General features: G+C 47.5%; 2 protein-coding genes across 4 annotated transcripts in view; one reads left to right on the top strand and one right to left on the bottom strand.

Moving 5' to 3' along the window:
• Positions 1–20,234, top strand: part of ADAMTSL2 (ADAMTS like 2) — a 54,637-nt gene extending 34,403 nt beyond the window's left edge. For all 3 annotated transcript variants that reach the window (XM_088147258.1, XM_088147257.1, XM_088147256.1), the window contains 8 exons: positions 1,484–1,587; positions 6,807–6,933; positions 8,572–8,785; positions 15,752–15,907; positions 16,801–16,971; positions 17,275–17,451; positions 18,943–19,087; positions 19,765–20,234. In XM_088147258.1, coding sequence (XP_088003384.1) covers positions 1,484–1,587; positions 6,807–6,933; positions 8,572–8,785; positions 15,752–15,907; positions 16,801–16,971; positions 17,275–17,451; positions 18,943–19,087; positions 19,765–19,883 — 1,213 coding nt within the window. In that variant the 3' untranslated portion in view covers positions 19,884–20,234. The remainder of the gene's footprint in view (positions 1–1,483; positions 1,588–6,806; positions 6,934–8,571; positions 8,786–15,751; positions 15,908–16,800; positions 16,972–17,274; positions 17,452–18,942; positions 19,088–19,764) is intronic.
• A 3,031-nt stretch (positions 20,235–23,265) lies between these two features.
• Positions 23,266–27,002, bottom strand: part of FAM163B (family with sequence similarity 163 member B) — a 51,194-nt gene continuing 47,457 nt past the window's right edge. Inside the window, exon 3 of the mRNA XM_088147259.1 lies at positions 23,266–23,652. Within this exon, the coding sequence (XP_088003385.1) occupies positions 23,266–23,652 (387 nt within the window). The remainder of the gene's footprint in view (positions 23,653–27,002) is intronic.

Genomic DNA, 27,002 nt, shown 5'->3' with positions numbered 1-27,002 from the left:
TCTTAATAACTTCCTCCTTCTGCAAAGTTTTACACATCTACATATATTTATTTTGGTTTTGTTAGTCACAGGGAAGGCCTGGGTCTCCTCAGGGAGTCCCAGTTTGCCTCCTGTCCTTTGGAAACCTTGCGTGTCATCTCCCAGGCTGTGTTTAGCACTGACCTTTCAACCACATGTTCACGTCCCTAAGGAGCAGAACTGTTAGTGGAGGAGGAACAGGGTTGCGTAAGAAGCATTCGGTTCAGAGCAGCTACAAAGTGCCAACCACTGACTGGAATTACACTTGTGTGAAGTGAGAGTGTTGCATCTGTATCAACACTGTTTGGTAACAATGATTGACAGAATGCTACAGCATCCTGACCAGAAATTGACTGACTTCCCCAAAGAAGGTAGATGACTGTACCTACCACTGAAAGTTGAATGTCATAGGTTTATAAGCAACTAAAAGCGTACCCCTCCCCCACACCCAAAGGTCCCATAGAAAGCCCTTCTAGTGTATAAACCATTGAAGGGGGGGGGGGGGGAGGAGAAACCAGAGGCGGCCTCAAACAAAGGGGAGGGTAAAGAGGGGCACTCAAGTGCTCCTCCTGGTACCAGGATTGTTGTGTTGGCCTTGTCTTCTGGCCCACTCCTCCTCCTCCTCCTCCTCCTCCTCCTCCTCCTCTTCCTCTTCCTCCTCCTCTGCACCTTCAGCTCCACTAAAACTAGCAAGTAGGGCTAGTTGACTGAATACAAGCTATCTATACTGAAGCCTTTAAGTAGAATTTTCCATTACAGGCAAATCATTTCATGACATGAAGCCACTTGGTGTAATGGCCAGTTTTTATTCAGGGGCTGGACAGAATTGAATCCATTTCCTAAGATGGAGAGCCCATTTCTCAGCTTAATTTGTCTCGAAATGACTGAATGGTTAGAACAGACCCTCCTCCAGCTCTCAGCCATCAGCCTTCTGGCAGCTGCTCCCCACCTTGGGAGCCCCCTCCAGCTGAGACGGGGCTCCTCCCTCTGCTCCATTTCTGACAGCAACGGAGGATAAACTGGTCTGGACCAGGAGCATGACAGGCGTCAAACTGGAATGACGTACAGCATTATTAAAGGGGGTTCTTTGGGATAGACCGTAAAGTAGTCATTATGTAAAGTGGCATCACAGCATGAAATCAGCTGTTTTTGGCATATAACAGACAATCCAACTTAAAGGGGTGTGTGTGTTTGTATAAATGGAACTGTTTCTGTTTGTGGGTATCTTTATCCCATTCTCTCTATTTCTAGACAGTGGAAGCTCTGCCTCTAACCAGGCTGGGGATTCTGCTTGGGGAACAGGACAGGTATGTTCTATTATAACCAAACAATCCAAAACACTATTTTTTTTAAGCACAGTAACTATGAAAATGCCTTTCCAAATTCAATCAGACCCAAACCTTTATCTTTCTGAAATTTGTTGTGTCAGAAAAACTCTGCTTAATTCATGCTCTTCATTCTTTAGGAACCGGCTGAAGCTTTTCCGAAAGGGCCAAAATATGAGTCCAGCAGACATGTACCGATGGAAACTCTCCTCCCATGAACCTTGCAGTTCTACCTGCACTACAGGTGAGCAGGAGCAGCTCCACAAAAGGCTTGAAAGACCCTTTGCAAAGTTGTTTGGGAAGGGACACAGAACACGTTACTCTTTCACCTGTGAACAGGACCGCATCTCATTCTCCTGCTTTAGTTGCTCAGTCTTTCAAAGAGAGCAGATGCTCCACTTCAAATTCCAAGCTTGAAAGCAACCACTTCTCCATAGAGCTTGCCACAATACAAATGCAGGCAAAATTTATTGCAGTCATATCACCCAAGGAATTATGGAGTCATATCTCCTCATATACACAGTCGCATTTTTGTATTAAAAGCCAAAGCATGTTCACCATGTCCACAACATTATACAGACCAATGGCCTAGAACTTGTCTACAGGGCCAGAAATAAATCCAACACAATTACCTGGTCTGGAATAATTCACTGTACAAGGAAATAGTACTCAGGTCATACTTAGATGCATTATTTTCTCAAATTGCAGCAGCTCAGAGAGTTTTACCAATTCTCTTAACAGACATTAGATCTACATTGTTTTTAGACAGAACCTGAGGTCTGTGAATTCTGCAGACCAGAAATGGTGAACAAATTTGCTCAGAGTACATACTCAGCCTCAAGTGAACATTCATGGAAACGAACACTTAAAGGAATTCCTGTTTCCTGCTGCACTTTCTCAAGAACCTCAAGAACAGCCCCACTGAATCAGGCCAAGACCCATCCTGTTTGTCCCAGGGGATAACCAGATGCTTCAGAAGCAGGGGACAGAGCCCTCCCCTCTCCCATTGTTGTTCCCCTGCAACTGGGATTTAAAGGCACACTGCTTCTGTGGAATCAAAACACAGGGCCCAAAGGCAAAATAATCAAGGCTTCACTGCAGTGTTTATTAGGCAGGACATGCTGGAGGGGGACCCCACCAAGGGTTAGTGGAAGACACTCCCCTTGTAGGCAAAATGGATGCCCTGATATTTATACAGTTCTACAGGAAAGGGAAGGGAAAAAGAACACATACACATTCATATGATGATGCAGGCATACCTAAATAGCAATACTTCTCAAGTTACTTTCTGCCCCTCTGTTATCTGCTATCTACAAGGACAACTGCTATCTACTAGGAAGAAGAAAAGAAGAAACTAATTAGTTCAAGTTGCCAAATGCCAGGAAGAAGGCATCCTCCCTTAAGTTGCTGTGGGGATGTTTGTGATAAGGAGTTTACAATCAGCTTAGTTCACACCAGCTTCAAAGGTGCTGCACATTCCTTTGTGTTTCAATTTTATTAAGGCACTCCCATTCATCTGAGGCCCCTAAAAACTTGCTTCTTTTACTCAAAGGTATATTTTCCTCACACCTCTAACCCAAAGATCACACTGAGTCTTCAAGACAAATAGCTCATGGAAGATCTCTCCTCCTCTAGTTTTACCAGCCCCCTTTTAAAACCTTCCAAGTTAATGGCCATCACCGTATCTTGTGCCATTCTTCTGTGCGACCACTTCATTGGCCAGCTCCTAGGCCCAGAGAGAGAAAAAGCCATGGAAGATTTCAGTGACTCAGCTGTGTCCCCCCATTACCTTTCTCCCAGGCTGGAGTACCAAATGTTCTTCCTTTCTTCCTTCCTGTACTCTTCTCGTTTTCCCTGTGCTGGAGCAGAGTGGATAAAAGCAGTCTGTTTGCTTCTAAGGGGACTTGGATCCTGTGGCCAGTTTCACAGATCATGAAATAGCATCTTCTTGCTTCACCCAACCGTTGCTGTGACAAGAGAAGCCCTGTTTTGCTGTGTGGCAGGCAGATGGCCACAGAAATGTCTGGGTGAAGTTAGATGTTTAAATGGAACACAAACATTGCATGGAAAAGAGCAGTGCATTATGTTTCTACTCAAGCTTCTGGACATGGAACTATAATTGAATGGCCCTTGAGACAGTGCTGAGGGAGGCTAGTTGGACTTCATTAAGTATCTTTGTATGCATGTAAAGGATGAGGGTGAGAGCAATCTGTCATTCCATTAGTCTCACTGAAACTTTCAGTGATGTATTAATCTGCCCATTTAGTTAGTTTATGATTCACTACATTGTGCAAAAACAGAAAATGGGTAAATTCTGTCACCAGGTTAAATGTTTTATGAGAATTCAGCTGCTGAATCATGGGCTTGCCTCATTTAAGGTTGGATGCTCTGTGTAGCTGGTTATATATTTGTGATTTTGTCTTAGCACCTTCTAAAATTTGCCTTGTGGGCCCATCATGTTCGTCGTTTATTTGTGTTTTACATTCCTTGTGAGATTTTTATGCCAGCTGTGTTTTAGTGCCTGATCCTCTTTCCTCTCATCTAAGCAATCACCAAATGGGTTGACAGAAGCAGAAGGCTTTGCTAGTCCCCAGGAGCTTATGAAGCAACCAGAGAAGCAGACAGAGAGGTTTTTATGGGAATCCAAGAATTAGAGTACACTTATCTGCAGGCATAAGTGGTGGCCTGGTCTGCAGTAGTTGTGAACATGAGAATGCAGATTTACTGCTATGCCACAGTGGCCAGAACAGTTGGTATACCCCCTCCAGTAAGCAATCTCGCCCAACACCATAAGCTAATGGGAGGGGAGTAGTATTATCCAGGGTACTGCACAGAGTTCTAGTAGTTTCCATTGTGTTGATACTGTGTTGGACATGTGCTTGATGGTCCCCTTGAAGCCAAACAATTGGCCTGGAACAGCTGAAAGGATCTGAGGGTTTGTTGGAGGACTCCTTGAAGGGATTTGTTAACAATGTCTCACTCAAGTCCCAGCACACCAACTCTTCTGCTTTATGAAGAATGAGAGTCTTGGGAAAAGAAGGTTTAGCTCAAGAGAGAGGGAGATTATCCCCAAAGACACACCTCCGGGAAAAGAAAGTTCCTGGTGGCCATACAGAGGTGGTCCTGAAGGTGATCCTCAGTTCCGCATAAAAGACAGGACCCCTTTGGCGCTGGCTTTCACGCCTTCCTTGAAGACGTATCTGCCACCTGCAGCAGCTAGCCTTATGTCCTACTGCTCTCTTCTGGCCACAAGGACAGCGGAGGAAACGTCTTTGCAAGGTTTGCTAGTTCACAGTTTAAATATTGAAAAGCATGTGAAGTCTGTAGGACTGACTTTATTTCACACCTGTCCCTTTAGCTTGCAGGGATAGGGTTTCAGGGAAGAAAAACACTCGAGGTAGAGACAGACACCAGGTGTTTCCGTAAGTGTTGGATATAAACTCAAGGCAGCCTTCAGAACAAGCCAAGAGCTGATTTAGGCACAGACTGCCTCTAGGTGGTTGTAACCAGTTGCCACCCCCTTCAAGATGTACTCTTAAACTTCAGATCAGAAATGTGGAAACGCCTTATTTTCACACAGCAGTTATAGCTCTTGTTCTCCTGCCCCTGATGCTGTGGTGCCAGCAAAGACCACAGCTGTTATTTGAACGCTTTTGTTTTGCTTTGCCCTGTTTCCGTTTTGTGTCTTCTTGAGTGAGATTTGGCTGTAGCACAGCCATCTTTGCCCCTGTGAGGACAAAGGAATAGAATTGTTAATCCAATTTTGCAATTTAAATTAGAAAAGCAATTAATATTCCTCCTCTCCTTCTTACTGGATTTCCCTGGAAGTCCTTTGATTTCCATTAAGCTATTAGCCAGTTAAACAGAATTGCTAAATTGAAGTCCGCGTGCCTGTTCATCTCATTTGCTGGAGAGCACGAGTGGGAGGGGCTGTTGCCTTTTGGCACCATTGGGGCCTCCGAAATAGATGCCGAGCAAGGTGGGTCTCTCGGGCTGGGCTCTCCCGGGCTGGACTGAAGGATGAATAAGAGGGAGTAGAGTTGCTTGAGGCCAGGCATTTTCCTCAAGCCAAGCACGGCTCCTGCTGATCTCACGGGCATCGTGATGACAGACCTTTGACTGCTTGGTTTCTCTCTGTTTCTAAGTTTTTACACGTTAGGTTCATTCTGTCTCACTTCATCAGATGTGAGCGTTTTCTTTTTAAATACCCAGAATGACTGTAAATTTTTGTACATATTTTGTTTAAGATACTCATTTATTTTTCCCTCGAATATATGCATTTTTCTACACGTTTTAATTTAGAGAACTGCACTGCAAGTCCTGAAGTATGCAGATATGAAAGTAAACTGTGTTTTGATTTGCATACTGACATGGCATCTGCATTTGAACCAAAAGCTTCTGATTGCCAGCTTTTATTTTTTACAAAAAGCAATATTTCTAGTCTTTAGAAGCTGAATTATGTAGCAAAATGCGTAGTCACTATTCTGGTCATTTTGTAACATGCTTATTTTTAATGAATGAAAGGGCTTCACAAATTCCCAGGTCATTTTTTAAAAAGGGATTCAGAGTTTGTCAGTACTAGTCATGTTAGGTTTTCTTTTTAAGGAAATGCCAGAGGTGGGGAGACTTAATCAACTGTAGGAATAATACAATTTATTAAGGATTGTTGGAGTTTCTGGCATAAAATGCATAGCATTCAGGATACAACTTTTCCTTTCTGTTGCTTCCTTGGATGAAATTGTCAAAGGTATGAAAAAAGATGGTATTGCCAGAACCCCCCCCTCCCACACACACACACACAACTGATATTAAAGGAAAAATGTTTTCTGGTAGTACATGTTATACACCTCTGTTACGCCCAAATCTTTTATATACCTTTGCTCCCCACATCAGGAAGATTTCTTGTGAATACTTGTTCAAATGATTTGGAGGAGGGGATGCCTTTGAGTCAGTTTTTGACTCTGGCAACTGCCTGGATTAGTCCTTGCAGTTTTCTTGGCAAGGTTTTCGGAAGGTGTTTGCCCGGCCTCCTCCTCCTTCCCAGGGCTCAGAGAGAGGGGCTGGCCCAAGGTCACCCCACTGGCTTCGTGCCTAAGGTGAGACTAGAGCTCATGGCCTGCCAGTTTCTAGCCTGCCGTCATAACCGCGGCACCACACTGGCTCTCTACAAATGAAATACAGATATAATTTTTTACCATATGTGAACAAGCTAATGCTCTCTCCCCAGATATCTACTCTTGGTGAATATGTATAGATTCCACAACTGTTTTTGCAGGAATAATAGGAGCAGAGTATATTCTTGCAGAGTGATAAAAGGAGAAACCATGTGGCTTGACTTTTGCTGATGCTACAAGCAGAGTTCAGATGGTATAGCGGCGACGTGGGCTTCTGGATTACCTCCATGAGGTCAAAAAGCAGCTATGGTGGTGACGGACTGATTGCTTTTGGTCTTTCTGAATGTAGGAGTGATGTCCACGTATGCCATGTGCATCCGCTACGATGGCATTGAGGTGGAGGACACATACTGCGACGCAGCGACCCGGCCTGAGCCCATCCACGAATTCTGCGCAGGAAGGGAATGTCAGCCCAGGTTTGTCTCTGAGGAAATGCTTCACTGCTTGGGGGACCAAAGGCTCAGAGGCAGCTGGGTACACCAAAAAGGCCTCCTTTATTCCCAGGAATACTCTTTCTGTGGCTTTGATTAAAATAGAGCCATAGCGCCCGCTCTTTCCAGTGAATGGAAAGATGATTGTGCCTGGCCCAGTGCGAGACTTTTTTTTTGCCTCCATAGTGAGAATCCAGGGAAAGAGCCACTTGTGGGAAGGGTGGATGAGGGCGGAGCCTTGTTATAGGAACCCCTTTGCCATAAAGTCACATCTCAGGGAGGAGGACACTGTCTGGTTGGTGGGTAACTCAGACGCCTCACGAAGGCAAAGATTCTTCAGAACCTCTTATCCTGCTCTGCAATGTCAGCGTGGGCTTGAGTGGTTCTGGCCCAGGAAAAGGCAGGAGAAATTAAAACAAAGGACAGCCACAGCACCATGGGGAAAAAGGTAGGAAGAAAGATAATTATTACAGTCCATGACCAGAAAGCAAAGGTAAACTAAAAAAATAAAATACCATCCCAACCCCCAAATTACATCTTTTTCTAATAGTTAATAAGCTAATACATATATACAGTTTAATGATGATCCATATCTCATGGATGAATGAGATTAGATTAGATTAGATTAGATTAGATTAAATAACATAAAAATTAAATAAAATTGCCAAGGTTTATAATTTGTTCCTAGGCTCCAAAGCAGGATTTGGCAAGTAACTTGACTAGTAGAATGGCAAGGAGAATTTACCTATAAACTTTATTGAATTGACAATATATTATAAGATTAACAGTATAGCTTGTATGAGCCACAGTTCAGCCGTTTCCAAATGATAGGAGCAAAACCTCAGAGGGAATAAGGCTGAAGGCAGAGCACTGAAAGGAGCTCAGGTGAACAACCTGGAGCATTTTGCTGAACGACGTGTATAAAAATAGTGGAGGCAAAAGCTTTGCTGAGGTTTTAGCACTGTCTCCCTGTAAATCAGTATCCAACATTTGCCATCCTACAACCTCTTTGGCTTAAGGACTGCGAGTCTTAATGCGAGTAGACCCCACGGTGCAGCTTCAGCCCCAAAGACTTCATTCGGCCGGCGTGCCAGGAATCTAGCAGAACCAAGATCCTCTGCACAAGCTGCCAGTTTAAGCCAGTAGTCATCTTACACAGGTTTGCCCTCCTACTGAAACAGACCCTGCCCCCAAACAAAGGACAGCTTTGGGAACACAGTGAGATACCCCAAAGGCAGCCCTCAAAAACCTTAGACTGCGCTGGATTGCCTCTGAGGGGAAGAAGATGTCAGCCTGTGCACTGCGGGGCCTTGCAGTTGGATTCTGGTCAAAAGGCCGCTCTAAAAACTAATACCAAATATTTGCATTTTGCAACATAGGCAGGCAAACCTAAATGCTCTAATGTTGGAGGCTCCGAGTATTTAAAAAACATTTTGATTTAAATGTCATTTTGAGCCAACCTCATTTAAGTGGGTGTTCTGGGCCAAGGTTCCGCTGCCTCTTTTAAGAGATGAAAAATAGCAAAATCAAACAACAGCCTGATCCTGATCATCACCAGAGAGGCTGGCCAGAGTGTCCTCCCTTGCTGTCCTTCACCCTGAAATGCCAGGTTGCCTTGGACAGGTGGGAGACAAGCAGTTGGAGTGAATGCTCCAGGACCTGCGGAGAAGGCCTCCAATTTCGTATTGTCCGTTGCTGGAAGATGCTCTCACCGGGGTTTGACAGCTCAGTCTACAGCGATCTGTGTGAATCTGCTGATATCACTCGGCCAGAAGAGCGGAAAGTCTGCAAAAACCCAGCCTGTGGGCCACAGTGGGAAATGTCGGAATGGTCTGAGGTAAATTCTGATTGAGGGGTCTGGAAGAAAGGCTGTGTGTGCTTGATCGCAGGAACTCTTGTAGATTGCTCAACTGTGGTGTCCAAGAGGGAAGAGAGGAGAAGTTGGTAGGAGCAGGTGGCCAATGTACTGGGTCCTTTTCCAGCAACTATTCCCTGGTGATGAACCTACAAAAGGCATTGTTTTTTGCAGGCAGTCAAGCAACGTTTTGCTCAGGCGCGCTGGCCATGGCTCAGAGCGCTCCTCTGAACTTGTCCTCCTGGGTTTAGACATTTATTTCCCAACCAGTATATTACCACTAGACTTGCTCTAGGCAGCGTTAACAAGCTGCTGTACTCCCTCTGGATTTTGCATTCACTCTTTCTCCCTTTCCCTTTGTGGACAGAAACAGTAATGGCCTTTTTCCGCCTCTTAGGCACAGAGGCAGCTGACAGATTGCAAAGCCACACCATGAACCACAGTTATATCTTAAAATTTCTCTGGCTTTATCTGCCCCTGCAAACTTACCATTTTTCAACATTTCCATAGCATTTATTATTTCCTTTTCATCAATTTATCTAGACAGTGGAGGATTTGCTTCAATTCCACCATAGCATCATCATTCCCATATAAAATATTCATTGCATCAACAGCTCTGTGTTTAGGTTTCATCCCAAATCATTTCATCAGTTTTATGTTTAATTCTATTCACGCTGCTGGAGGCTCCTCGTTGAAACCTCTTCATCCACTTCCCAAGTGTACTTTTTTATTTTCCTCAGAATCACCCTGCATTCTCTCTGCTTCACTTAATCATTCCTTGCCCTCTTTGACTACATCCTTTGGAACTATCTTTTTTTCCCCTCTAGGTATTGTACATCTTTCATACTCGCTTTTTGCAGCAATCATTCTCGCATGCATTTTTTTTCATTCACAGCCCCTTTCACTTCATCATCCCACACAGCATCCTTTTTCATGATTTTCATTAGAGTAACTCAACACCCTTCTGTAGCTCTGTCATTTTCACCATTTATCTTGGTCTTTCATCATAAACAATCAAGTTAACCATGATTGTAGATTTGTATTCGTTCCTTTGCCATGTGTGTGTATGAATAGACACATGCTTAAAATACATATTCAGAACAAGGGGATCTGGTTCTTCTTTTCACTGAAATATTTCAATCCATACTTTCTGACAAACATGTTAGCCCTTTGTTCATGATAAAACCTACACTTCTACTCCACTGCCTGTATTAATCCTCTCCATTCCACGAGAGCAAGAGCACTCCCCTTCATTCACATCTATTCATTCTTCCCCTTTCTCTTAGGTTCACAGACACAACACATCCCTGTATTTGTGGATTTTATTGCATTTGTTAATTCCATTTCCTCCTCTTGTATTGACCTCTGCAGCCCAACATGGCTTTGGTCACTTGAGGCTTTCATCTATATCTTGCTAAGCTTGGTATCTTAGATTATCAGCCCTAGTCCTACCTTTGCTACACGCAGCAACTTTGCTAATGGTAAAATAAAATGGTAATGACAAACCACCAGTCAATTTTGGCCTGGATATCACAAGGGTAACCAAAGCCCAGTTCTCTCCCAAGCATGCTCACGCTCTTCTATGCAAGCCACGATTTGTAACCTAAAGATGACTTTGCAGTTCAACTGTCCAGATCTGCCAAGAAAGAGATACATACAGCATAGAGGCACACGCTTCCTTTAAGGCAGATTCAGGCACCCAAGAAAGGTTTTAGAGAACTGATTCAGATCAAATTTAGAGGACTAGAAACTGGCCTATGAAGAGAGTTTGTAGGATACAGTTAGGTTTATTCTCAAGAAAAGACAGCTGGGGATGGGATATAATCAACCCTTCCAAGATCAGAGGAAGATCATAGTCTGGCTCACCAGAGGAGGTAGGGGAAAATTCTTGATAACAAGAGCAGTTTGATAGGCTATCAGAGAGGTAGTGGGCAAACTTAAAACCCTCTAAGACAGCAGTCCTCAAGCATTTTGGTCTCAGGACCCCTTTACATTCTTAAAAATGATTGAAGACCCCAAAGAGCTTTGGTTTATGTAGATTATATCTATTGGTATTTACTTATTGGAAATTAAAACTGAGAAATTTTAAAAGATTGGTTTATTTGACTTCACAGACTCCTGAAAGGGTCTCAGGGACCCCAAGAGGTCTCCACACCAAACTTGGAGAACCATTGCTCTAAGGCATGGCACAGGGCTGAATCATAGCCATACTGAATGGATTCCTGAGGTAGCTCCAGGATTGGCACAAAGTCTTGCCCAGTAGCTATTTTAAAAGGAGTGAGCCCAGTACTTTGATGATTATTATAAGCAACTTCCGCAAAGGGCAATAAATCACCCCAATTGTCTTGTTGGTAGTTAATAAAACATCTCAAGTATTGCTCTAACACCGAGTTCAGTTGTTCTGAAGCTCCGTCCGTCTGGGGGTGATGACTCGAACTCAGCCCCTGGGATGCACCAATCAGCTTTGGGAAGGCTCTCCAGAACTTGGCAGTGAACTGGACTCCACAATCACTGATCACTCATTCTGGGACCTATGAGCTCAATAGATGTGCTGGATAAATGATTTAGCCAGTTTAGGGGCTGATGGGAGGGAGGGGTAGGCCACAAAATGAACATGCTTAGAGAATAGGTCGGTAACCACCCAGATGACTGTCTTTTTGTTACTTTCAGGCAAGTCCACTACGAAATCCATGGCAATCTGTTTCCAAGGTCTATCTGGTGTTGCCACTGGCTGCAGAAGCCCTACCGGCTTCCCTCCCCTCTTCTTTGCCATGGCACACGTGGGGCAGGTAGCCACATAATTTCCCACATCCTTTCTCATTGTTGGCCACCAGAACTGGAGTCTCAGTAAATGCAGAGTTTTCACAAATCCAAAATGCCCAGCTGTTTTGCTGTCATGGCCTCTGTGTAGGACCCATTGCTGAGCTTCAGCAGGCACATACAGTTTATCTTGCCACCACCACGCCCCTTGCTTATTTACTAAGGAGCTTTTATTCTTCTCAAACCATTCATCCTGTGATATCTGGCTATTCAATTTCTGCAATAATTCCCCCTCTGGCATTTCTCCAGCCTCTTTACTCTGTTCTAGTGACCACCCTCAACCCGGATTGGATGCATGGAATGACAGGCGCGATCACTTCCTCCCATATGCTGTTGTGTTGAGGCAATCGGGACAGAGCATCTGCCAAGAAGTTTTTCCCCCCAGGAATTACTTTAGGGAGAAATTAAACCAGTGGAAATACTGAGCCCACCTCATTTGTTTTGGAGACAGTTTCTTTGGGGCAGTCAGGGCTTCCAGGTTTTTGTGATCAGTCCAGATTTGGAATGAGTGAGGTGATCCCTCCAGCAGGTGCCTCCAGCAAACTAACGCCCAGTGCACCGCAAACGCCTCCTTTTCCCAGACTAACCAGCGCCTCTCCATCTCTGAGAATTTCCTCAAAATGTAGGCACACGGGTATAAGTCCCCTGATTCTCCCTTTTGCAACAGAACAGCCCCCACCACCACGTCGGAAGCATCTGCCTGAATGACAAACGGCTTATCCAAGTCAGGGTGTTTTAAAATTGGTTCTGCCGTGAATAAGCATTTTAACCCCTCAAAGGTTTCCTGGCATTCCTTTGACCAGGCTAGCAGAGCCCCAGGTCGCGAGGCTTTCGCTTTGTCCTTGCCCTTAGTTTTCAATAGATCTGTAAGCAGGAGCCCCACCTGTGCGAAGTTTGGAATGAACTGGCAGTAAAAATTAGTGAAGCCCAGGAAGCTTTGAAGCTGCCGCTGTGTCTTGGGAGCTTCCCAGCCAATCACATCCCTCACCTTGGCTGGGTCTATCTCAATCCCCTGAGGTGATATCCTATACCCCAAATACTCAATCTGTTCTTTATGGAAATCGCACTTAGACAGTTTGGCAAACAACTGTGCCTCCAACAGCTTCTGCAACACTTTCCTCACCAATTGCACATGCTCCTCCATAGTTTCAGTATAAATCAGGATATCATCCAAATAAACTAACACCCCCCTGTACAAGTCCTCTTGTAGAACCTCATTTATGAGTTGCATGAACACTCCCGGGGCTCCTTTTAATCCGGACAGCATGACTTTATAACGGAAGCACCCTAGGGGGCAGTTAAACGCTGTTTTCCATTCATCTCCCTCTCGGATTCTCACCCAGAAGCAAGCGTCCTGCAAATCCAGCTTAGTAAAAATTTTCCCTTTGGCCAAGTCTTTCATCAGCGGCAGTGGATATCTATTGTCCTGGCAATGGCATTAAGCCCCCTATAATCCATGCATAGGCATAAGGAGCTGTCCTTCTTCTCCCTAAACAGCACCGGCACCGCTATTTGGGAGTGAGTCAGTTTGATAAATCCCCTTTGTACATTTTTATCGATAAACTCCTGCAGGGCTGCTAGTTCCTTAGGCATCATAGAATACATTTTCTTCCTCGGGAATTTAGCCCTGGGTTCAATTTCTATAGTGCAGTCACTGGCATAGTGGGGGGGGGGTAGTTGGTCTGATTCCTTCTCGCTAAACACCGTTTGCAAATCGCGGTATTGCTTTGGAATCTGATTCACGGTCCCCTCTGCCGCTTCCATACTCACTGCAGCCACCTCCCCCTCCAATGACCTCTCAGCAACTCCTCTCACTTCTATGCCACCCTCGCTCGGGAATTGTAAAATCTTCTCATCCCAGTTCACCTTGGGGTTTCTCCTTTTCAGCCAATTCATCCCCAAAATTAAAGGGTTGGTGGCCATGAGGGTCACTAAAAGTTTTAGTTTCTCGATGAGTCCCCATCCTCAGCTTGACTTTTTCTGTACAAAACTCCATGGAACCCCCCCCCCGGGGGATCTGTCCAGCTGAGCGAATATGACTGGGATCTTAAGTCTCTTTAATCTCAATCCCAGCCCACAGGCAACCGCAGGATTTATGAGGTTGCGGGAACAACCCGAGTCTATCAGAGCCTGCAAGTCAGACCTACGGTTCGTCCTCAATGCCCTTAGCTTCACCCAGACTTTGATGGGACTCACCCCTGTTTCTTCACTCTCCAAATCCTCACAGGAACACCCTTCCTGCTCAGGAGGTGATGCCGGCTGCTGGATGGTTGGCAGAGCCAGCGACTTCAGCCCCTTGCCAATGCGTCAAGCTCCAGGAGTTCCCAACCCCACCTCTGCACTGGTCGCCACTGTCTCCTTCTTCCTGGGGTTCAGGAGCTTTGGTATCTTTCACTCCACCTTCCTCCCTCCTGGTTCTGCTTTCGGTTGAGGACATGCGGCTGTGAAGTGACCCGGCTCTCCGCACCTAAAGCACACCCGGTGACTCCGGCTACCCTCTGAGGCACTTGCTTTAGGTTTGATCCCAGCCTTCTTGGTTCCTGGTATGGCCAGCAACGCACGGGTTCTTGCTTCCACGGTGCGCCACCGCTCTTCCACTTTTCCTGCCATGGCGACCCATCCATTGAGGGTTTTCAGGTAGCCCCGACACACCACTCGCTGCAATAGCTCAGGTTGCAGACCCTGCTGGAAGAACTCAATGAGGAGCCCCTCTGGGATGTCTGGGAGTTTCTGCGCCAAACCTCGGAACTCGAACGCGAATGCGGACACCATTCTGGAGCCCTGCTTGAGTCTTTCCAGGTCTCGGCGTGCCTTCAAGGCGACACATGGGTCCTCGAAATGGGTACACAGGGCTTCCATAAAATCCTCCAATTTTTGCAATGCCCGATCCTTCGCACGGTGCATTCTGACGACCCACTCCACTGCCGTGCCTTCAAAGTAACTCGACACATAAGAGACCTTCTCGGCTTCGCTGTGGAACAATTTTCCATATCCCTCCATGTAGATCCTCACTTGGGTAATAAAACAGGCCAGCTGTTTGGCATCTCCCGCGAATTTCGCGGAGATAACCCGTTGCTGCATCGGGCTCTTTTTGGCTCGTCTGGGTGAGTAATCCTCATCCTCCTTGCTGGATGTCTCCCCCTTGCCTGATTGCTCAGCCAGCTCTGTCAGTCCCAGGGTTCCTGCCTGTTCCCGGGCAGGGGACATAAGGCCAACCCCCAACGTTCAATCCAGTGCAATCCTCACGGCCCACACATCATCTGTTAGGGAAGCCATCTGCACCTCCAATTTTCCCATGCGATCTTTCATCAAGGCACCCCATTCCTTTGCTCCCATTCCTTTCGCTGCCACTCATGTCAGGCACGATGATTTCACCAGCTCCTCCTCTGACACGACCTTAACTTCCAACGGCACTCTGGAAGGACCCAGCACCTCTTCCATCTCCTCTCAATCTGCCATCTTGTTGCTCAGTCCTTGCCGGTCAATGCGACGCATAGGACTTCCTGCACGGCAAGTCTTCCCCGATCCTCACAGGAGTCATACCAAAATGTAATGACCTGACACCTACAATTCCAGTAACTCTCCTGGCAACCATTCATGATTCTAAAAGAAGTTCATTTATTGAGAATAAGTGTACAAATCCAAAGCATTGCTGAGACTGAGCCTGTGCGTGCCAAAAGTTGCTTTTACCCTTTTTCTTTCTTCCCTCCTCAGCCCCCGACACCCTAGGCTTCTCACATTCTCCCATTGGTACGACCTTGAGCATTCCATTGCCTGTGATAAGAGCTCATCTGCCTCCAACAGTCCATTTCTCCATTCATCTTCCCATAACCTTCCACCCCCGCCCCATGTCCTTTAATGGCAGAACCGAAGCAAGTGAAAAAGCAAGGGAAGAAAAAGCCAAGCCAATATTTAGCGTGATTAATATTTTGTGAGGATTCTGACAGGACCTTTCCTTTCTGGGCCTTCAAGTCTACACTGAGGTTCAGTATCTGGGGGTGGGGGGTGGGCTTTGTCACCTTTTTACGCTTCTCTTTAGGGGCAGAGATGAAGCTTCTGCTGCTTGTTCTCCACCATGAATTCGAGGGCTGCCACGGGGGCTGACTTTCCCTGCTCTTCCCCTTCCAGTGCACAGCCAGGTGTGGCGAGAGGAGTGTGGTGAGCCGAGACATCCGGTGTTCCGAAGAAGAGAGGCTGTGTAACGCCAGCGCCAAGCCGGCGGCAGATAAGAACTGCACCGGGCCCCCCTGTGACCGGCAGTGGACTGTCTCTGATTGGGGACCAGTAAGTCCCTTTTGCACAGAGGGGAAGGTCACCGACCAGGAGAGATGGGATGGTGGGATATTTGCAGGAGCTGCGAGCAGTGCATCACATGAAACCAGTTTGCCTTCTGGTTCAGGCCAGGGTGCCATTTAATCTAATGTTCAGTTTCCAGCCCAAAGCGCTTCCTTTTTTCTCCCACAATGCCCTCTGAACTTTCGCTGTCTGGAGGCAGAGAGGCTCCATGCATCAAAATAACTTTTAGGGGTCCGATTATCCTGATCTTCTGGGATTTTTTTCTAGCATCCCTTTTGATTCACTGGTGTTCTTTCCAGCAGGAAAGCAGATTCCAAAAACTTCCTAATAGGCAAGTGATTTGGCAGTGAAGCCAAGGGCTCAGCCGGGGTGGGGGAGCTCTCCCTCATGGTCTGTGTCCAAGCAGGGGCTCTTGAGGACACCTCTCTGGATTCCTGCACTGAGCAGAAGGGTAACTGGATGGCCTCGGGGGCATCTTGCAGTGCTAGGATTTATGACGCAGCTCAGCCACTTCAGCACGCTGCCTGGGGGAGCACATCCCCTAGCTGAAAGAAGAGTGGGAAAGTGCCGCCATTTCTGCGTTGCCAAGTTTCTCTGAATAACTTTTCCATCTTTTTTTTTGTTGTGCCGCATGTGCGCGCACGCACACACACACACACACACATACACACAGAGAGAGAGAGAGTCTACCCAGTTGCAGATGGCTTGGGGAGGCTTACGAAAACATAAACTTTAAAAGCCCCTTGTTAAGTTGCCAAAGGGGCCTAGAGCTACGGTACTCCATCAGTCTGTCAGGGTGGGGCCCAGAGGGGCCCCCCAGCACATTGACCTCACAGGGTGCATGCCCAGTTGCCCTTCTGGCCCTTCTGTTTCTCTTTCAGTGCAGCGGGGGCTGCGGGCCAGGCCGAACAATCCGGCACGTCTACTGCAAGAGCAGCGATGGACGGGTGGTGCCCGAATCCCAGTGCAACCCGGAGACCAAGCCACTTGCAATCCATCCCTGTGGGGAAAAGAATTGCCCTGCCAGCTGGCTGGCTCAGGACTGGGAAAGGGTAAGGGGTCCGCGGGGGGTTTATGGGTGCCCAAGGCCTACCTGCCTTCCTTCGACTGCCCGGGCTACATCTGGACCTTTATTTATTTATTTAATTTATATTTCAAATTTGTCACTGCCCATATCTCTGCAGAGTGACTCTGAGTGGTTCACAGCAAAAAAAGAATAAACATGGATTCAAATAGATAAATATTAATTAATTAATTAATTAAAATATGCTACAATAGCAAACTTCCTACATAATTCCTATATAATTATATATAATTATTTATATAAATAATACATAGTTTCCTTCTTCTGATAGTGCAACACCACCTGTGGCCGAGGGGTGAAGAAGCGGACGGTTCTTTGCTTGGAGATTGTCAGTGGGAAGGTCAAAACCCGCCCCCCGGCCGAGTGCGACGCCATCAAGAAGGAGGCTGAGGAGGCCACCTGCTTCGAGCGCCCTTGTTTCAAGTGGTACACCACCCCTTGGTCTGAGGTGAGGGCCTGAGGTTGGGGGGGGGGGCCTGGGGGCTTCTGGTTCTTGCTATACTAGCCCTCCCCCAGGAGGATCGTAAAAATAACTCTGGGGCAGGCTTTAGGTTTAACAGGCATAACATGCATTAAGAATGACCCTCAGCAAGCAGGAGGTGGGCATCTCTTTGGCCAAAGAATGGTCAGCCAGCCTGGAGATGGCTCACTTGTTGTGGTCACTAAATCCATGAGGCACAAAATCAAAATATGGCCTCACGGAAAAAGTTGGTTTTGTTTACATGTCCTATTGTGGCCAAACCAGCCAACCAGGTTTTCACAGCCACCCCAAGGAAGCTCACCCCCCTGCTGCCTTGCCCAGCAGCTGGCGAACTAACACGGGGCTTCCCAAGATGCTCCAGAAGAAGCAAAACCGCTTCCCGCTTGATAACCCCAAACTGTCACTTTTGCTTGGGAGAGAAAGCATCTTTAAGGTTTTCTGCTGGCCTGTCAAGTGCATGGCAGAACTAAAGAAAAAGGGGCCTTTTTAGCAGCTTGTAGGAATTTAAAAACCTGAACCTGGAAAGTTTACAACTGGCAGCCCTAATTAACACTCCTGTGTCTCAAGACTAACGAGCTGGTTCCTTGGTGGGAACCTTATCTCCTTTATCAGGCTTAATGGATTCCCTCGTTTCCGTGCTCCCCTTTACTCCCTGCTGCCCAACAGAGCACGCCCAGTTCTGATTAGATCTTGGTGGGCCGCATCCGGCTCCAAGCCGCAAGAGGTTCGCCTCGGCCCTGGCAGCCACAGCCACTCGGTCGCTGGCAAGAGCTCCTCCAGGCCTTGACCGGCTGCCCAGAGGTGGGGGGGTGGGCCGTTGGCACGCGGGTCCTTCTGGGGCCAGACACTCTCAGTGGCCCAGATGTTTCCTTGGCTGCCCCGGCATAGCCATCTCTCCTTGGATCACCATCTGCCTTAAGATGGCCTGCAGCAGATGTTTTTGCAAAATAGTTGCGGAGTACAGTCTTTCTACAAATAGGTAGGGATAAGGGGCTGATTTTCCCCGTCAGCACTTAGCGCTGTCCTGGCCTGATGCAACGTGGAGGAAGCTGTGCTATGCTGAATCAGCTTATTGATAACATCTTGTTCTGTTCAGGCAGCCAGCAAATTCCCTTAGATTTCCAACCCATAAAATAAATGAAACTTGTGAGATGTAAAATCTGGAGCATGCAACTACCCACCCCCAGCTGATCTGGGCCTGGTGGGTTGCCCTTCTGGCATTCCCACATTAGGACGCCGTGCCAGTTTGAAAGCAGCAGCGCACCACTGGCTGCTTCCGAAAGCGAAGGAAATGGATTTCTGGCTTACCTGCAGCATACTTAAAACTAGCTTACTTTCACTCCTACTCCTTCCTTTTGCTGGCTGGCTTGCTTTTTGGAAACACTGGCGCTCACTTTGAATTGTTCTGGTTGTCCATAAGCTGCTGTTGCCAAAAGACCTTTTGTTCCCACGTCTCAGTGCACAAAGACCTGCGGAATTGGTGTGAGGATGAGGGATGTCAAGTGTTACCAAGGGAAGGATCTGGTCCGAGGGTGCGACCCACTTACAAAACCAGTCGGGAAGCAGACCTGTGACCTTCATCCGTGCCCAACGGAACCACCAGGTTAGCTGGGATGCGTGGCTGACCGGGGGGAGGTAGCTTAAGTGCTGTGAGCCACGCCTGGCGTTGGGGAACTCTGGTTTCTTTATCAGCCCCGGCTCTTGGGCTGATCAGAGTCACGCCACAACATGCCACACTGTAGACGAGCCTCCCATTTCCAGAGGAGGAATAGCAAGAAGTGGTAACCCTGGCCTGCCTGAAGAATTCTTATTGCAGCTTAAATAAGATGGCTGCTTGTAACATCCTCAGATTTTTTTTTTCAGGAAGAAACTTCCAAATTCATTTTTAAAAAATTATAAATAACATTTGGTGACATTAGGCATGTGCAACATGCACCTTTCCATTTTGTTTGTACCATTTTGTCAAACCCAGTTTTGGTGCAAATTAAAAGTACAGGAAAACCCCCAGTTCCCTGCTCCCCACCCCAAGCAGTGCTAATGACCATGTTAAAGAAAACATAGTGGTATCGATTCTGCGCAGGTGACCTTGAGCTTGCTCAATGGCACACCACACCCCCTTGCTTAGGTATGATTCATGCTGCACTTGCGCAGGCAAGATCGAGGCTTCTGTCTGCACAGCGAGCACTGGGGCCAAGGCAGTGGGACGTGAGGGTTTTCTCTGCGTGCGGATCTCCCTCTTGCCTTTGGGTGACCCCCCTGACCTTGTGCCCCTGCCCACAGATGACAGCTGCCAGGACCAGGCGGGGACCAACTGTGCTCTAGCGATTAAGGTGAACCTGTGCAGCCACTGGTATTACAGCAAGGCCTGCTGCAGATCCTGCAGAGTACCCCGTTCCTAGGGGGAGGAAGGGCGCGGGGCCTCCGACTGGCCTGGGTGCCACGCCCGAGGAGGCAGCAGGAGCAGCCCGTTGAGCCGCAGGCCGTTCCTCTGCCAGCGAAGCAAGCACCCTCCAGGCATCGCCTTGTGGTCCTCGCTTCTCTTTTTCTCCAGCTGGAATGTGGCCTCCCTCTTGGCCACCAGCATACTGAAAGCTCACGTGCAGAATTCTGGATTTTCTTTTAATTCCCTTAGCGAGATTTTTCCCCCCACTTTTGATCTACCTATACATGACTCCTCTCCCGCAAGTGATTTTGTTTAGGCACATCTTTTATGTAGCTTTCCATCCCAGATTGTTCTCATCCGTCTTGTCTGCATCAGTTTAAAGCTTGCCAGAGCGCTGAGAAAAAATGTTTAGAGCCAGAAACATTCCTGTTGGTCCTTTATTATTAATGGCCACATCATCTGTTGCAGGACTGTCAAGTCAAAATATCCGCCATCAGTCTTGACTTTTCTTCCGCATCTCTCCCTTAGAAGGCTTTTTCTAAAGCGTCCTTATCCCTTCATGCCAGAGGGATACAGCCTTTTCCCAGAGCATCGCAAGTTGACCTTTAAGTGGAACACACCCCAGAAATCAAAGTTATGCTGATTAAGTTATGCTCTCCAGTCATGTATTTCATAATTGCCCCATGTGTTGCAATGAAAATCCTTTGAGAGGCCGTGCATCCATTTTACACTGTATTAATAATAAATGGAAATGGGTGGGAATGCAGTCTGCACCAACAAGGCAACAAAATAATGTTGTTCCAGAGCTGGACTGAAGGCAGAAAAACCCTGACATTTCAGCCTTAGGCACTTAGTCTTTATTATTCTCACTCAGTCATAAATACAAATTAATGCAGGCCAGGTAGCAAAGTCCACTAAATATAACATGTAAATGCACATCTGGCAGAAATGTATTCAAATTCTTAGTTAAAGTGACATAATGCCAGCATATTGTATAGGATAATGAAAACATAACTGCACTTTATAACCCAAAAGGGCCCTAGGCTCTTTTTTTAATGTATGTGTTTACAAAATAATAAACTTTATCCCTTTTACTGTTGAATGGTACTTTAAGTGTACTTTAAATAAAGTTTGTGATATTTATGGTGACAGCTCATTCCCTGTAAGTTTTTTTTCCCATTTGTCTGTGGCAAAAGGAACGAAGGGAGGCATTCCTGCCCCCCACCGCAAAACCGAGAAGTGCCCAAGGAGTGATGCAGTCTCAAGGCCATGCTCCAAAAGTGGGTGGGTGAGTAGGTCCAGGGTCCCGGGGGTGGGGGGTGTCAGGAATCTTAAGGGGAGAAACTGGTGCCCCCCTGTCCTTAACTCTCCAGCTCTAAAAAGGGCTCCCACCTTTGCCTCTCCCTGCTTGTAGGCAATAAAAGGGATGGTGGGAACTCCCTCAGACCTGTTGTGTCTTTCTTAAATATCGTGAAAGAAAACACTCCATTTGATAACCAAGTCAAGGTAAGTTTCTTTTTTTTATTTTCGGAATCCAGAAGTCCTGTATATGTTTATCACAAGTAAAGGTAAATGAAAATTCATGAAATAGTTTGAATTTATTTCAAAGATATACAAGGGGAAAAAAATAAATAGCCATACTGAAAAGCAACAAGTTGTAGCATTTTTAAGAGTGCCACTGAAACAAATACAAATTTTAAGAAGAATTATACAAAATAGTTTTGTGGAAGCAGCAACTAGTACAGATCACTTAAGACAGAGCAACATGAATGCATTTTATCGGATGCAGCCAAAGCAAGATATGAAAATTAATTTCAAACTAGCTGGAAAAAAGTCCACCTGGATCCCGGTTCTGTAGGAGATGCTGAGCTGTAATGCTCAGTGACTTGTCACTGAAATGGTACCCACTTCCTTAAAGATTTCTGGCTTGTTTTAAGATGGTACTTTGCCTCCTGGATTCCTACTTCCCTGCTCCCACTCAAGGAGATTGAACAGTTTGAGCCCAAAGTGCCGTAACCTGGTATTCTTCTGACATGTTGGGCTTCCGTCATCCCTAGCATGTGACTCGTGAGCACCACTGGTTTACAACAATCACGTTACCCCAACACACTGACAGAGGTCCTGCAGTTTCACCTGCGGGAATGGTTTTGCTTTGGGCACCATGGAGTTGCCTCCAGACCCAAAGGCCTGGTGAAGCAGTGGTGTGGGCCAGCATGGGGTTCCTTCACCATTTCAGCTAGAATCTGAATGCAATCTGAACTGCCTTTTGAGCCTGTCTCCATTCTGACATCCCAACCTAGCCAGGCTCCCACTTTTCCTGGAGGTTGATCTGAGACTGCCTTCTGTCACACACCATTATGAAGGTCTCTATTTTAAACAACTGGGAGCTCTAACCTACAGAATTTCTGTCCTCAATAAAAGAAATGCACCTGTGCCTGCAGGAGTGACTTGTACCCACCTACTGGGCATCTGGCTTCTTCAGCACTGAGGGGGGAAGCCAGGAGGCTTCTGGAACAGAAAAGTGCAGGACAGCCATGGAAGCACAAAGCACAGCAGGCTGGCCTCCATGCCTGGCAAAAACTCGTAGAGCACAGATTGTTCTAGTTGGAGATGAGATAGATGAAGTCCTAAAGCAGGCACCATCACCTTTCAAAAACAGGAAAATCCCACTCCCGACAGATGCAGCCCACGCACTTTGGTGGCCCTCAGCAGCCCCCCTGTTGAGGCCCAGAAAGTAGGCAGGACCAGGAGAGCAGGAGCGAGCAAGGCAAGGACAGACCAAAGCCAGGCTCATCCTGTTTGCAGGTGGATGTAGCTGACAGGGTTACCTGCCATGGACGTAGCAAGCTGCTTCTGTCATACTAAAAATGCCTCTTTGATAGCGACTTTGGGAAGGAAGGGCTTCAGGGATGGCGTCCAAGGCTTTCATACGCTGGAGGGTGGGGCTGCTGCAGAGAAAAGAGTGAGACAGGTTCTGGTTTGCATTACGCACGAAGACAAGTCTGCATCTGGCAGCCTCGTTCCCCCTGCCCTCCCCCGTCCTACACCCAGCCAATCGGGGAGAGCAGAGGCAACACCCGTGGGCAGGCTTAGGAGGGGCTAACTATTTTGCATATTCATACAAAAGGATGTCCGGTATCAAAAACCTCATCTACAGGAAGAAAGTAATAGCTGCTAATACCGGGTTCTAGAAAACCTCTGTCGACGCAGCCGCACCCCTCGCCCCGTCCTGCTGGGACCGCGCTAGAGAGGAAGACACCTGGGAGCGCAGAAGTACGTTCCTCGTTCCAAAAGGCGATTCCCTTTCTTCAAAAGAGCAGCGCCTTCAGCCGACCCTTGAGCCCGAGGGAGGCGGGGGGGCCTTTAGCAGGCGCCCCCTCGGCTGGGGGCAAGGCCGGTCAGACATCCGTGCTGATGCTGCGGCTGCGGGAAAACGCTTCGCGCATGGCGGAGAGCCGGTTCGGGTTGAGCGCCTGGAGGCCGCCGCTCAGGCCGACGGGCAGCTCCAGGTCCTCTTGGCTGATGGCCTTGTAGTTGACCAGGTCACCCCCGTTGCGGACCTCCTCTTCTGGCTCCTGAAGGAAGAACGTGGGCGGCTCATACTGGGCGCAGCTGGGGCAGGCAGTCCAGGACTGGGAGGGCTTCTTGTACGGGGAGCGGTACAAGGAAGGGCCATTGGTCAGAGCCACGTTGCGGTTGCAGTGCAGGGGGGGGATGTGGGAGTCCGCAGGGAAGTCCGGCTCGTCGCCATCCTCTTCCGATTCATCCTTCTTGCAGCAGTAATACTAGAAGAGACAAACAATTCGCATGGGCCCCCGGTCTTTCCCGGGCCAAGAGGTGCTTTCCCACAACGCCCAGGAAACCGCTTCCCAGTGGTTTGTTCACACATGGCACTAACCCAGAAGGTGGTGGGTTTGGATCTGGCTAGCTGCAGTGGGCAAACTCAGCCACTGATGTTTGTAAACCATGGTTTCTGGCTTAGCAGTGTGTGAACATGGGTTCTTCAACCTGGATGAACAAATTATGGGTTAGTTTGTGGATTCCCACAGCCATTGTCAGTATCACACAAATTAATGTTGGGACAGAGATGTTTTAAAGAATCATAGCACATTATAAAACAGAAAGCAAATTATCTGCTCCCAACAACTTATAAGAGCCTTCTTTTCAAAAAAATAGACTAAAAGGTGGAATTGTAAGGATTCTAGTAAGAAAGAAAAAAAGGGACGGTATCTTCAAAAGCCAAAGTGGCTGTACAAAAACTCGTACAAATCAGCTGAAAGGCTTCTCCTTTTTTCTGCTGTTTGGAGGAGTGTGGAGGGCTCACTGGGTCTTGTGGCCCGAAATCCCGCTCTAACCATTTGCCAAGGACAGGAATGCCCTGCTTCGAAGGTGTTTCCCCACTTCTCCTCGTCTGTTTTGTATAACTTTGCATGGCACTGGGTCAGGAGTCAACACCACTGTAATATATCTCTTTCTACTACACTGGGCATTACTTTCTAAATGCTCACGAACTGTCTGCTTAATAACACATTCCAGCATTGTGCACAGGGCCAGTCTGCACTTGGCCAGCTCCTCTCTTCCAAGAGACCCGGCCTGACAGGCTCCCTGAAGCTCCCTGGTGCGACCACCTGGCCCCGGCAGCTCCAGCTCCCTTGTGGCAGCCAAGTGGCCCTAAAGGCCTCTTCTCCCGGCCTCCTCCTCGGGCCACAACTCTCGCACACGCACCCCAGGAGCCCCAGAGCCGCCCCTCGCGCCATCCTTCCTCAGCTGCCAGGCCGGCCCTTCTTCTCCCTGCCTCTTACACATGTAAGATATCCAGAAAAGCTCTTTTTGTTACTTTTAGGCTTCATCCCACCGGGTTTCTAGTCATGCCCATTAAATCGTATTGACTTCCCTGCATTAAGACTTCTCCCTTTTTGCATTGGATTTCCAACTGAGTTGCACCCAGCACACCCCCAATCAATCCCTAGATCCAGATCAGAGCAAGCGCATGCACCAGGCAGTACAGCTAACAAAAACAGAGCTGGATATTTATTTATTGAGCAGCAGCAAGCATCCAAAGCTGGCAAAAAGAGATCAAAGGCAAGCGAAAGCAGGGAGACAGAGCAGGGACGGCAACAGGCAACAGTTGACCTTGTCTCTATCAGAAGGCGCAGACCTTCCCGGAGCCACTGTGGCTGATCAGATGGGAGCAGCCTTTGGTTTCCCAGCCTGAAACCTGTCAGGGCAGCGGAAGAGAGCTGGAAAGCGGAGCATCTCCATCACGAAGGAAACAATTCGGTGGACGGGATGATGCATCTCACAGCCTCCGCCCCCTCGCTCTGTGGATCTGCAGAGATGCTGACATGCTTGCCCTGCAATTTAGCCTTTTTCTCTTCATTTTCCCAGTTCTTGTCATATTACATTCCAAGAAGCCCCTCCCTTTCTCGCAGCATTCAGCTGACCCCCCTTCAGACCGGGACCGCAAGGGGCCTCCCACAGATGCCCTTCCCAGTTCTGGCCAGGAGCCCCTCACTGCAGCAATGGGGCACACAATTACACCCCTTGCCCTGTTGTTGTTCACCTCCAGTATTTCCCCCTCCCTTTTCCTGGGCCTTGTCCTTTGCAGCGAGGAGGAGTGGAGGAAAGATCCCCCTGCAGAGTCTTTCCAGGGACCTGAGGTTGTGCCATTCGTTCCCCCCATGGATCCGTAGGAGGGGAGGACGGTCGCTGGGGTCCATGAGTTTTGGGAACGGCCTTTTCGTGACAAAAACTTATCAGGCCAATGACAAACAGATGCTTTGGAGGTGGTGGACTCTCCTTTGCTGGAGGAGTTGATATAGTAGTGAATTCTTGCACTGGGCAAAGAAGTTGGATCCCGTCAACCCTTAGATTCTATGATCAAGTTGTAATCAACCAAAACTGCAGCCTTAGGTATTCTTAACTAGGAGAAAGACCATAATAATGACAACCATAAAATAATGGCTGTATTTATACAATACATTGTAGTTTAAATTTTGTGAGGAGCTGTTATTTGGTGCACAAACATTTTATGTTTTGGTTATTTTGCAAATCCACAAAACAGGTTAATTCAGTCATTCCACCATGAGTTTTTAAGAATTCTTCATGGGATTATGCTGTCAACTAACCATATTCTTTCAGTACTTATTGTTAACTAACCCAGTTCTCCATCTAATTGCGTTTAGTCATTTTCTCTATTGAGTTTCATCTTGTTGCCGTCATTTCAACCCAACAGGTCAACCTCTCAGAATTATGTTCTGCCTGCTGGGAGACTCTAGGTCTCCTGCAAAACCCTAAAGGCTCGGGGGGCCAAGAACAGGGCTCCCTGGTGCTCCAGCACTGCTGACTTGTGGCTCCCTGCGGTGGCTGTGGCCAGCACATGTCCTGCCCACCCGCCCGCCTGGGATCCGCTTCAGCCTCCTATTCCCCAGGTGCTCTGGCTGGCCTGGAGAGTTAGGTGATAGCCCTCAGTGGGACTGTGATGCTGCCTCTGAGGGTCATCCAGACTGCTGCAGCCCAAATCTGGGAGCCCTGGTTAGGAGAACCCATGCGATGACTTCTTCCTGTCATGAGACAAGGCGGAGGGGCCGGTGGGAGACCAATACTCTGTATGGTTCCTGGGGAGGGACCCGCACAACCCACCGGACTAGGCTGCCCTTTGCACACAGGGGATGTTGCTGGTGTTTCCCCCCTCCCCAATCCAGATGTTGGGTTTTCTAATGCTAAGGATTTCAACCTGCTTAATTTATATATTTGTACATAAATAACTGCAAGCGCTACACAAACGCCATCAGATTTTGTGGGGAATGCTACTTTGTTTTGGATACACCTATGATTTAATTTAGCAGTCCCAGATTGTTCTGGGTGTTTTATTGCCATTTAACACAACCTTGGCCGATTTTCTGTAGGCTACTACTCATCGTGGACTAGTACCCTAACATAGCTTTTGAGGACCGAGGATGAAAAATGAATGAGCAAATGAGGAATTCTCTGCCTTAACAATATGGATGTCAGAACCTGCATCACCCAACTGTTGTTGTTTTCCATTGTATTGCATTCGTTGGGAGTTGGATTGATTTGTTTCTGCCACTTGTAACTAAGGGGGTGTGTGTGGCTGTTAATGGTTGTAATGGGA

The sequence above is a fragment of the Python bivittatus genome, unplaced genomic scaffold (genome assembly GCF_059951505.1).
Source record: "Python bivittatus isolate LINGU-HERP-01145 unplaced genomic scaffold, Pbiv_v1 ctg000160_np1212, whole genome shotgun sequence".
Lineage (NCBI taxonomy): Eukaryota > Metazoa > Chordata > Lepidosauria > Squamata > Pythonidae > Python > Python bivittatus.
The sequence above is the reverse complement of the archived record's forward strand: the minus strand, read 5'-3'. Positions and strand labels throughout refer to the sequence as shown.